The sequence below is a fragment of the Diabrotica virgifera genome, chromosome 6 (assembly GCF_917563875.1).
Source record: "Diabrotica virgifera virgifera chromosome 6, PGI_DIABVI_V3a".
Taxonomy (NCBI): Eukaryota; Metazoa; Arthropoda; class Insecta; order Coleoptera; family Chrysomelidae; genus Diabrotica; species Diabrotica virgifera.
The window spans coordinates 146160891-146173161 of record NC_065448.1 but is presented as its reverse complement, the minus strand read 5'-3'; the positions used below and the strand labels follow the sequence as shown (position 1 = coordinate 146173161).

The 12271-nt window shown below is 36.7% G+C and overlaps 1 protein-coding gene across 2 annotated transcripts in view; it reads left to right on the top strand.

Moving 5' to 3' along the window:
* LOC126886909 (eIF-2-alpha kinase GCN2) overlaps positions 1-12271 on the top strand; it is a 274664-nt gene that overhangs the window by 167398 nt on the left and 94995 nt on the right. For both annotated transcript variants that reach the window (XM_050654067.1, XM_050654068.1), the window contains one exon: positions 362-506. In XM_050654067.1, coding sequence (XP_050510024.1) covers positions 362-506 — 145 coding nt within the window. The remainder of the gene's footprint in view (positions 1-361; positions 507-12271) is intronic.

Below are 12271 nucleotides of genomic sequence, written 5' to 3'. Positions count from 1 at the left end.
AAAATAAGATTCAGGTTATGTTATTAAAACATAAACAATTGTATGTAGTAAATAAAATTAGTTATTAAAATGCAGTACTGCAAGCAAAATACAATTAATTAAATTACCTTTATATAATAATTACATATCATATCAATATTGTGGAGCAATATATAATTTTTCTTCTTCATTGACAGATTTGAAATATACGTCAATTTGACAATTTCAATTGACAATGAATTATTTAAGAAAGTTACAATATTTCTCCGCTATTCTCGCACGATCGTTTCTCGTATCCCCTCCAAGTACTTGCACACCGCGAATTATGTAATGCTAGCTTATATTAAATATCAAATGATATTAAGATAACTTTATGTTTTAGGTATAATACTTTTTGAAATGTGTTATAAACCATTAGATACTTCCATGGAAAGGATTAAAATTTTAACCAAATTAAGAAATAAAGACATTATATTTCCTCCCGAATTCTCTGAAAAAAATACTGGAAAACAGGAGCTATTAATTAGGTAATGCATTTCTGTTGGTTGTCAATATTTCTGTATCATTCTCGCAACAATCACACGAAATTAAAATATAGTCATAAGAGGTCTATGAAATGTGTGGATGTGTGGAGGATGCTGGTTTTGCTATTTAAATCATAGGAATGCGAAGAACTAAACATGTAAAATTTTTGAATTAAAAAATATTTTACTGCTTGAAGATACATAAGTAAAAGCTTCCTATAATAAAACAACCAATGGCTCGTATGAATAAAAATGAGAATGTAGTTTATACTCCAAATGTTGGAGTATATACTCAATCTACTCTTATGCACTGAGTAGAAACTGGTCACATCAACATATTTTTATTCATATGAAATAGAGTATAAACTTATACTTTATGCTCATACTCATGAGAACATACTCGTGAGTTTATACTCCGTTTTTATTCATACCACTGATTATTTTACTGTATGACCTTTAGTCGTTTGCGAGGGTTGGCCAAAACATAAAAAGACATTTTTCATAACAATAAAAAACAAAAAATGTGATTCTAACTCTTCAGGTGATTAACACAAAAATTCCTACCTCACACTATTAACAGCTCAAATAAACTTACTCTTTCGTTAAAAAAAGAAGAATTATTGGAAATAGTGAGAGTGGATACTAAACTCACAAAATTTTTCGTAAGTATATATTCAAAATATATACATAATTTCAGTTGTTATAAATTAACATACAGTAAATAATTGTATTATTCGCGCTGTTTGTATTATTAGATATTAATATTAGATTTGTTTATTCTTAATATTGGCTATGAGCACGTGTACTTTGTTGTATAGTAATCTCCAGCCACGTCTAGTCTGTCAAAATGTAACCAATTTCGCAAAAAAATAATTACTAAAATTATTAGACAGATATGTCTGAGATTAGCGAATCAACTATAATAACGAGTTTATTTAAATATGATAATAATTTTAATATACAGCGTGATTTATTAGCGCGAGGAAGCTCAGTAGATATGTTATAGTAACAGATAGAAAAAAAAGTTATTTACAAAAATTATAGGCAGGTTTAAACTTCATATTTTAAAATTAGTTACAGTCTTGCAAAGTGTATGATAACAAGGCAAGCCAGATCAAAGTTATATTTTTTGAATGGAACTCTGTATTTTTTTTTAAATGACACAAATTAAATAAAATTTACATGTGGCGGCCTTAGCGCAGTAGCTATGTTACTGGCTTAACAAACTGGAGGGCCCATGTTCGAATCCTGGAACTGACAAAATTTTTAATTTCTAATTTAACTGAGCCACCACCGTGCTTCGGAGGGAAAGTAAAGAAGTCGGTCCCGCCTACGTAAGTAGTCGTTAAGTCATGTTAAGGGCGCTTGCGCGACCTGAAAACCTTAACACTAGACCTTAGCCAGAAGGTTACACGAACTTTACTTTAATAAAATTTACATTAATATATTCGTCTCGAATTTACGATCATTTCATATCATTGCGCTAACTCTTTTGATTAATAAGGGCGCAAATTGTAATTAAAGTTTATCGTAATCACATTTTTGAAGTCTATAAAAATGTCATTCATAAATACTATTAGTCTGAGTGCTATTCACAACAGCTTAAACCCAGCGTTTAGCTATGCCGATTAGAGCTTAAGCCGTTGTCATGTATTATCTGTAAGAAGAATACCTGCAGAGGATTGATGGAGTATTAAAATATGACATCTTATTTCTCTCTCTATGTTATGTTACGCCAGTAAATGGGAGCAAGAATAGGATATTACCTCCGAATTATATTGTACTGCATGGATTTTGATGAAATTTTGGGCCTAGCCTCTACTTATTTCCTAATTCAAAGTTTACCCTATGCCGATGTGTGCTTTTATCTTGGGTGGTCGTTCCCACTCCTTCTCAGGGGTGGAAATTTTTTTGGTTAAAATTATCACGGAATACAATAGAGAACCTAATTCTAAACAAAAACTGTTCTATATATTTTTTTGAAAACTCCATACTTTTTGAGTTATTCGTGGTTGAAAATTGGCCATTTTCATTGAAACATAATACCTTTTCGAACGGTTTTTTGCGAATACCTTAAAAACTATGCATCTAACTAAAAAAACTATATTCAACATTTTTGTAAGTTATAAAAAAACAAAGAGACACTTGCCTCCATAACTCTTCTATTTATAATACAAAAAGAGATATGGTAGGTGAAAATAGTTTGTTTTTTTTGGTACATTCTCAAATTGGTGTATTCAACTTGAAATAACAGAGAAACGGTCGATTTTAGGTGTATAATGCTACCAATACCTTTTGTAGTGCTTGAAAAGACCTTTAAAATGAGCTATATTAAAGGTCCATTCCATTAAAACTAAGCGAGATATGCTGCAAACAAAATTGATAACTAATGTGTTGTAAGAAAAAATGAGAAGTAATTTTAACCCTCATCCACTAAAATGTAAATGCATCGTTTTCCTTCTACAATACCTTTCACTATAGTGTTATTTCTATGTTCAGAAAGTTGGACGGGTTTAAAATGAATGGTTTTTGAAAAAAAAAGATCAAATTATAGAGAGCATTTTTAAATTTTCTTAAAAATCTTCCTTTTTCTCCATGTAACTTGAAAATGATAAGAGATAAAGTAATGAAAAATAAAAAGGAAATTTTTATCTGAAAAAACCCTACATTTTTGTGTGGTATCTTTTTTTCGTATCTCTTATCATTTTCGCGTTACATGGAGAAAAAGTCAGATTTTAAAGAAAATTTAAAAATGCGCTCTATAATTTGATCTTATTTTTTTTTAAAAACATTTATTTTAAACCAGTCCAACTTTTTGAACATATAAATAACACTATAATAAAAAGTATTGTAGAAGGAAAACGATGTATTTAAATTCTGATGGATGAGGGGTTAAATATACTTCATTTTTTCTTAAAATACATTAATCATCAACTTTTTTGCAGAATATCTCGAGACATTTAGTATTGCTCATTTTAAAGGTCTTTTCAAGCACTATAAAAATTGTAAGTATCATTATACACCTAAAATCGACCGTTTCTTTGTTATTTCAAGTTGAATACACCGATTGCATGCAGCAAAAAAACAAACTCTTCTTACCTTTTTCTATTTTAACTAGAAGATTTATGAAGTAACGAATCTCTTTGTTTTTTTATAACCTACAGAAATATTTTATATAGTTTTTTTGTTAGATGCATAGTTTTTAAGGTATTCACAAAAATCCGTCCGAAAGGTGTCGTTTTTCAATGAAAATGGCCAATTTTCAACCACGAATAACTCAACTGAGTTTTCAAAAAATAATTATAGAACAGTTTTTGCTTAAAATTAGGTTCTCTAGCCTCTACCGTGGCTATTTTAACCAAAATATTTTTCACTCCTGAGAACGGTGGGAACCACCTTCAAGATAAAAGCGCACATCGACATAGGATAGACTTTGTTTCATGAGCTATTCCCTACTTACTGTGAAAATATCAAGTAAATCGATGTAGTAGTGTTACGCGATTGACTCTACTATTTTATTTATTTATATCTTTAGGCACTAAGTTTAATTTAAATAAAGGAAGACTTACTTATATTATTTTATTTACATCACTTATTTATTTTAATAATTACAAATAACACCAACTAACACATCTAATTTATTTACAACTCAAATTTATGATTTAATTAACTAAACATAATAACTACGATAACTAATAAATACATTTCACTAAATCCGATCGAATACAATTATATCACGCGTCGCGGCTCGTTCATTGACTGACTGGCCTGTGCTCGAATTCCTGTTCTTAAATACTCTGGCAGCGGTCGCCTCGAATCGCCGTGGAAGATCTGGCCTTTACTCGTAACGCGGAGAAATATCGAGAAGAATTAGGCCGGGTTGTGAGGCGTCACATGGCCCCCTCCTTAAAAGATGGTTCCTCCTGGAACCTTGTCGGGACTGGAACTGGATGCTGGTATCTGCAACTGGACCCTCTTTTACAACTCCCAGTTGTATAAAAGTGACAGGGGACGGTCTTCTCTCCGCACCAGTAACTATGCGGATTGCAACAGACTAACACCTGGACCTCGGTGTCTTTAAAAATTTCTTCTACCATATTTCGGATAACTCTCCAGTTTAATTGGCGGCATTCTAACTTTGGCATGGCTAACTTTTGCACGTCGGACTCCAACACGTGCTCTCTCAATTGAATTAATGCATCCCATACATCGTGGTAGGTAGGTTGGTCATGGACAGTGTCTTTTGTTACCAGATAGAATAGGTAACGTGATGCATCTTGGAGTTTCAATGCTTTGCCAGGAGCTGGCAGTTGGCATTGAAGTTCTGCAACTCGACCAAACTTCCTTCGGAAGGCGGATGCCAACCCTCGTGCGTCTTTGATACTGGCCGGGATGGTATGGGCCAGCGAGTAGTCATCGGGAAGTGCGAGAAGATCTCGCTTTTCTTCAGTGGTAACACCATGTCTTGCTTTACCGGTACCTCCGTAGGCACCCATGAACTCTTCAAAGGTAAGGTCAGGTATTTCTCGAACTTGGTTGACTTCCACTTCTTCATCTACGTCGTGGTCTCCCTCGTACGGCGCCAACCGGTTATGGTGGACTATCATCGGCTTTCCCCTAGGAATCTTGCTTATTCGGTAGATAACGTCATTAATTTTCTTGACAATGAGGTACGGACCTTCCCAGAACTGCTGCAACTTGGGAGAACAACCTGTTCGCTTTTTTGGATTATAAAGCCAGACTTTGTCGTTCTCCTTGAAACATCCCCTCTCGGCTTGGGAATCGTATCGTTTCTTCATTCGGTCGCTAGCGATCTGAAGATTAGAACGGACCAACTCATGTATATCGTCCATTCTTCTTCGTAATTCATTCACGTAATCCTCACCAGCAACATCTTCTCCAGGTCGACATCCAAACTCTAGATCACAGGGTAGACGCATCTCACGTCCAAATAGGACTTTTGCTGGTGTTTGGACAGTTGATTCATTAACAGCAGATCTATAGGCCATTGCGAAGAATGGAAGGTACTGGTCCCAGTCTCGTTGATGATTGGACACCATCTTTGTCAAATACTTGCCGACTGTCCTATTCATACGCTCCACCATTCCATCCGATTGCGGGTGATAGGCCGTGGTTCTTGTCTTCTTCATGCCTAGTTTATCACAGATTCCTTGAAATAGATCGCTCTCAAAGTTTCTTCCTTGGTCACTATGGATCTCCAGAGGTACTCCGAATCGGCTGATACAGTCTCTGATTAGCACATCTGCATTAGTGGCGGCCTTCTGGTCTGGAATTGCGTAGATCTCAACCCATTTCGTGAAGTAATCCATTACCACCAACATGTATTTGCATCCATTGTCACTTTCTGGAAATGGCCCGGCAATATCCAAAGCTATTCTTTCAAACGGACTTCCAACATTGTACTGTCTCATAGGAGCCTTTCTTTTCCGGTAGGGTCCGTTACTTGTAGCACAGGTAGTACATTTCTTACACCAGTCCTTCACATCGTCAGAACTATTCATCCAATAAAATCGTTCCCGAATTCTCTGAAGGGTCTTCTTTACACCAAAATGCCCTCCTGATGGACTGTCGTGTAACTGACGGAGTACTTCGGCTACTCTGATCTTTGGAATCACCATCTGTGTTCTCCTCACTGAACCATCATCATTTTCTATTACTCGTTTAAGCAAGCTGTCTTCCAAGATAAATGAGTCCCACTGGGCCCAATACGTCTTAACTACTGAGCTTAGGCTTGATATTTCTTGCCAAGATGGTCGACGATTTTCTTCTTTCCATTTTCGAATCTTCTGTAAAACTGGATCTTTTTCTTGTTCTTCCTTGATCTTGGTAGGCGTCCACTCGTCGTTGACCACTGTTGTTCTTAGTACTGCTGCTTCCTTCGACTCTGTTTTGTTGCAATGGGAACATTCTGCTGGACACGGTCTTCTAGATAGAGAATCAGCGTTTCTGTGGCTAACTCCGGCCCGATGCTCGATCTTGAAATCATATTCTTGAAGTCGTTCAATCCATCTGGCTATCTGACCCTCTGGATTCTTAAACTGCATTAACCATTTAAGGGCGGCATGGTCGGTTTGGATTAGAAACTTCCTTCCGTAGAGGTATTGATAGAAGTGTTCCACTGATTTTACTACTGCTAGAAGTTCTCTTCTCGTGACGCAATAATTTCGTTCAGGTTTTGAAAGCACTTTACTAAAATATCCAAGGACTCGTTCCTGTCCTCCTTGGATCTGCGACAGCACTCCGCCAATTCCCACATTGCTTGCATCCGTATCTAGGATGAACTCTCCTTCTGGCAGTGGATACCCTAATATTGGCGCTGTAATTAAATGCCTCTTCAAAGTTTCAAAGGCCGTTTGGCAGTCTCCATCCCAGCAATAATCCCTTGCTTCCTCTGTAAGTCGCGTTAATGGCTTAGCGATATCTGCAAACTTCTTAATGAACCTCCGGTAGTAAGTACATAGTCCCAGAAAACTTCTCACTTGATGTTTATCAGTTGGTTCAGGCCATTCCTTAATGGAATCGATTTTTCCTTTATCCACGGCTACTCCTTCTTTGCTGACTATATGACCTAAATAATTGACTTTACTTTGAAATAACTGGCATTTCTTGGGATTTAACATTAACTGGGCAGCTTCAAGTCGATTAAAAACGTCTTCTAAATTCTTCAGGTGGTCTTCAAACGTCTCTCCCAAAACGATTATGTCGTCTAGATACACCAGGCATGTTTTCCAAGATAACCCTCTCAACACATTTTCCATCAGCCTCTCAAATGTCACAGGAGCATTACAGAGTCCAAACGGCATAACGTTGAATTCCCATAATCCAGATCCTGTCGTAAAGGCCGTCTTCTCTTTGTCCACTGGATCCATTTCTACCTGCCAATATCCAGACTTCAAGTCCAACGTAGAAAACAATTTACTTCCAGCTAATGTGTCCAACGTGTCGTCGATCCGAGGCAGAGGATAACTATCTTTCTTGGTAACATTGTTCAACAAACGGTAGTCCACACAGAACCTCGTAGTTCCATCTTTCTTCTTGACCAGGACCACCGAGGAGACCCATGGGCTCGTAGAAGTTTCTATCACCCCGTCTTTCTTCATTTATTGAACAATCCTTTCAGCTTCCTCTCTCTTCGCCTGTGGTAATCGTCGAGCTGATTGACGAATTGGCCTAGCGGTACCAGTGTCAATTTTATGTTTGACAACTGTCGTTCTTCCTGTCTTTCCTCCTTTCGGTACGAATATGTCACGATATTGCCTAAGAAATTCCCTTAATTTTCTTTTCTCCACTTGATTCAGAGATTGGCCTGCAACTGCAACCATTTGGTCGAACTTGTCGTTGGAATTATCTGATGTTGTTGTCTGACGGATTATGGACGTCACGGGTACACAAGTTCCTACTTTTGTCTCCTTCTTGATGGTCACCGGGTAGTCATTGACATTAATCAATCTCACGGGAATTTCTTTAGCAGAAGTAACCAATTCCTTTCCAATTATGATTCCTCGACCAACCTCCTCGTCGTGGTTCCATGGCTCCATCATAACAGGCGTTCCTTCTTCTACAGTTCCCTGTAGCCGCGCTACGATGATCGTTTCACTCCTCGCAGGCACAACTGTATCTTCTTTAATGGCTGCTAGCACAGTTCTGTCATCATGTGGATGAAGAAATACCTCCTCGTTGCCAACTTTGATTACCCTATTCTTAAAATCCAATTGAAATCCATGCAAATTCATTACGTCCATTCCTAATATAACATCTTCTTCGATGTCTGCAACTATGACAGTATGGACGAACTTTTCTGCTCCAATCCCTAATTGTATCTGGATTTCTCCATGGGTGTTGGCGTTTTCACCTGTGGCAGTCCGCAGTCGCAACCTCGTTGGTAAGAGTTTCTTACGGCTGTTTAAAACTGACGGTCGTATAATGGTCCTGGTCGCTCCGGTATCCACCAACAATGTATACTTTTTACCATTTATTTCTCCATCCACATATACACTATCTTCACGACATTTCAAAGAAGCTATTAGTATGAGAGGGTCTTTGGAGTAGTTCTGAGTCGAGGCTGCCCCCCTAGGGTCTGTGCGCTCTCTTATTTCCTGCTGGCGAGTTTCTTGATTTGCGTTCTTCCTTAACCTCCGTGCGTGCCCCTTTTCACCACAATTGCAGCAATTCATGGTCTTCGTTTTCTTCGATGTAAAGCCTTTCATCATATTTACCAGCTGGTCAAGTTTGTCTTCATCCTCTTCTTCTTTCACAGTTCGAACTGCACTGTACTCACCAGAGGCCTGCGTAGCTGATTCGAACTCGAGGGCCGCGGACAATACATCGACCAACGTCTTGTGACGAGCTAATCGCAGTGTTCTTTGCATTTCATGATCACGAAGACCATCAATAAATGTTTGAACAGCCAACATTTCCATCATGTCTTCGGGAGCTGTTGGATAAGCAAATCGTACTAGCCTGGCAATATCTAGCTCATATTCTTGAAGAGCTTCATCTTTCTTTTGTCGTCGGTTTTTAAGCCGCGCTTGATAGACATACTCCAAATGTTCGTGCCCATAACGCATGTTTAGTCTCTTCATAAGTTGTTCAAAATCATTCGTCTCCTCTACAGCTATGGTCTGGAGTACATCCAAAGCCTCTCCTCGAAGGGCAATAACCAGATTTACAGCTTTGTCTTTTTCAGACCATCCGTTCGCTCTTGAAACTGTTTCAAACTGTTTCTTATAACTGTTCCATGATGACTTTCCGTCAAAATTTGGCACCTTAACACGAGCATGACCTACACTCCCTTCAACTATCGACCGTGGCTCCAATTTGTATTTGGTTTCATCATTTTTAATGTCTGTTAAGATGGGTTCCATACCTTTGTCTGCTTTTTCCGTTTCCTCCAGTTTCTTTTCTATTTCCTTGATCTTTTCTTCAAAAGTAGATTTTATGGATGATATCTTGTCGTCAAAATCCGAAGTGACCTTAGAGATGTTAGCAGAGATCTCGTTAGTCATTTTGCTTTCAAGGGATGATATATCACCCGAAACTTTCTTCTCTAACGATGCAATGTCTGTCGAAACTTTCAAAACATCCGAGGAAACTTCAGAGATTTCACTAGAAACTTTGCTCTCTAACGATGTAATGTCTGTCGATACTTTGTTCTCTAACGATGTAATGTCTGTCGAAACTTTAGAAACATCGGAGGAAACTTGGGAGATTTCACTAGAAACTTTGTTCTCTAACAATGTAATGTCTGTCGAAACTTGGGAAACATCGGAGGAAACTTTCGAAATCGACGAGATCACAGCAGCATGCTTGTCTTCAAACAAATAAGTTTCTGGATCTTGACCCTCTTCCTGAAGAGCGTTCTTTAGACGTTCGACCAGATCAGCCTTTTTCCCAGTAGAACTCAGATCCCTTTCTTCCAATTCAAGTCTCAGGTCTGCAATTTTTAGCTTACACAAGGTAGACATGATCACACACTTTATTTATTACGATTTATATTTTATTTATTTTTAAAGTATCCTCACTTCTGCACCATTTTGTTACGCGATTGACTCTACTATTTTATTTATTTATATCTTTAGGCACTAAGTTTAATTTAAATAAAGGAAGACTTACTTATATTATTTTATTTACATCACTTATTTATTTTAATAATTACAAATAACACCAACTAACACATCTAATTTATTTACAACTCAAATTTATGATTTAATTAACTAAACATAATAACTACGATAACTAATAAATACATTTCACTAAATCCGATCGAATACAATTATATCACGCGTCGCGGCTCGTTCATTGACTGACTGGCCTGTGCTCGAATTCCTGTTCTTAAATACTCTGGCAGCGGTCGCCTCGAATCGCCGTGGAAGATCTGGCCTTTACTCGTAACGCGGAGAAATATCGAGAAGAATTAGGCCGGGTTGTGAGGCGTCACAGTAGGATGGAATTCGGAGCCAAATACCCTAATTGACTGCCCTATGTGTAAACCCATTTGGTTTTAGATTTATTTATATCAATTTGCGTCGTTATTAAAAAAGTACTCAGAGTGGACGCAATGATATAAATTGATCGTAATTTCGAGACGAATATATTCATGTAAATTTTACTGAATTTGAGTGACATTATATTTTCCATAAGATGTGTGCGGTGTCCTTTCAAGTAAATTCATAATTTACGTGAAAAATATAGTACGTGCATGTCTGACGCGACACCTATCGTCGTCACCTGACTTTTTTGGCGACCACAATTTGAAGTTAAGCATATGATGAAAACATATTGTGAAGTTGCAAACTAAACTGCGCGTCATAGAAAACGGGCACCCCAAAAAATGGATAATTTTTGAGGTCGCGTATCTCCTAAACCTATTGTCCGATTTAAATGATTTTTTAAATATGTTATAGCCTTATTCTTTGTCAATATCCCTGCAATAATATTTTTGTTAAACAGGTAAATTTTCATTGTATACCGGGTGCACGAATCAAACTGTGTTTTTTTTCTCAAAATTCGCAACACCCTGTGGAATATCCTAGCATTTATAAAATACTGAAATTAAAACCCAACTATAGCCTCAGGTTTTCTTAACATTTTGTTTTTTGATTTATTCGCTTATGTTGAAAAATACAAAAGTTAGGTACTTTAAGAACTAGCCATGTTCTTTTTCAGTACAGGGTGTTTCTAAACAAGTGCGACAAACTTTAGAGGGGTAATTCTGCATTAAAAAATAATGACGGTTTGCTTTATAATCGTCTGTCCGGAAATGCTTCGTTTCCGAGATACGGGATGTTGAATTTTTTCTTACAAACTGACGATTTATTTATTGCTTTAAAACCGCTTGAGATATGCAAATAAAATTTGGTGGTAAGACGTAGTTATTGCACATTTTTTGACATACAATTAAGAATTTTATATTCACCATTGGCGTGCATACGGGTAATATGATCGGTCATATTACCCGTATGCACGCCAATGGTGAATATAAAATTCTTAATTGCAAGTCAAAAAATTCGCAATAACTGTCTCTTAAAACTTACCAAATTTCATTTGCATATCTCACCCGTTTTTAGGACAATAAAATAAATCGTCAGTTGGCAAAAAAAATTCAACATCCCGTATCTCGTAAACGAACATAAGTTTATAAAGCAAACGGTCATTATTTTTTCATGCAGAATTGTCCCTTAAAGTTTGTCGCACTTATTTACAAACAACCTATACTGATGAAGAACATGACTAGTTGTTAAAGTACATAACTTTTGTATTATCCAACATAAACGAATGAATAAAAAAACAGTATGTTAAGAAAACCTGAGGCCATAGTTGGGTTTTAATTTCAGTATTTTATAAATGCTAGAATATTCCACAGGGTGTTGCGAACTTTGAGAAAAAAGCACAGTCTGATTCGTACACCCGGTATACAATGAAAATTTACCTGTTTAGCAAAAATATTATAACAGCGATATTAACAAAGAATAGGGCTATAACATATTTAAAAAATCACTTAAATCAGACAACAGGTTTACGAGATACGTGACCTCAAAAATAACCAATTTTTTAGGGTGCCCGTTTTCTATGACGCGCAGTGTATTAATACATAATTAGTTTTTTAACGATATTTTTCCAATTTATGTATAAAATAGATGTAGTATTAAGAACTGAGTTTCTAAAAATTCATCATAATTTATCTTTTCAATCCCAAACGGATGAGAAAGGGAAACATCTATCCTCGTTTTTTAAACTAGGAGGAGTAA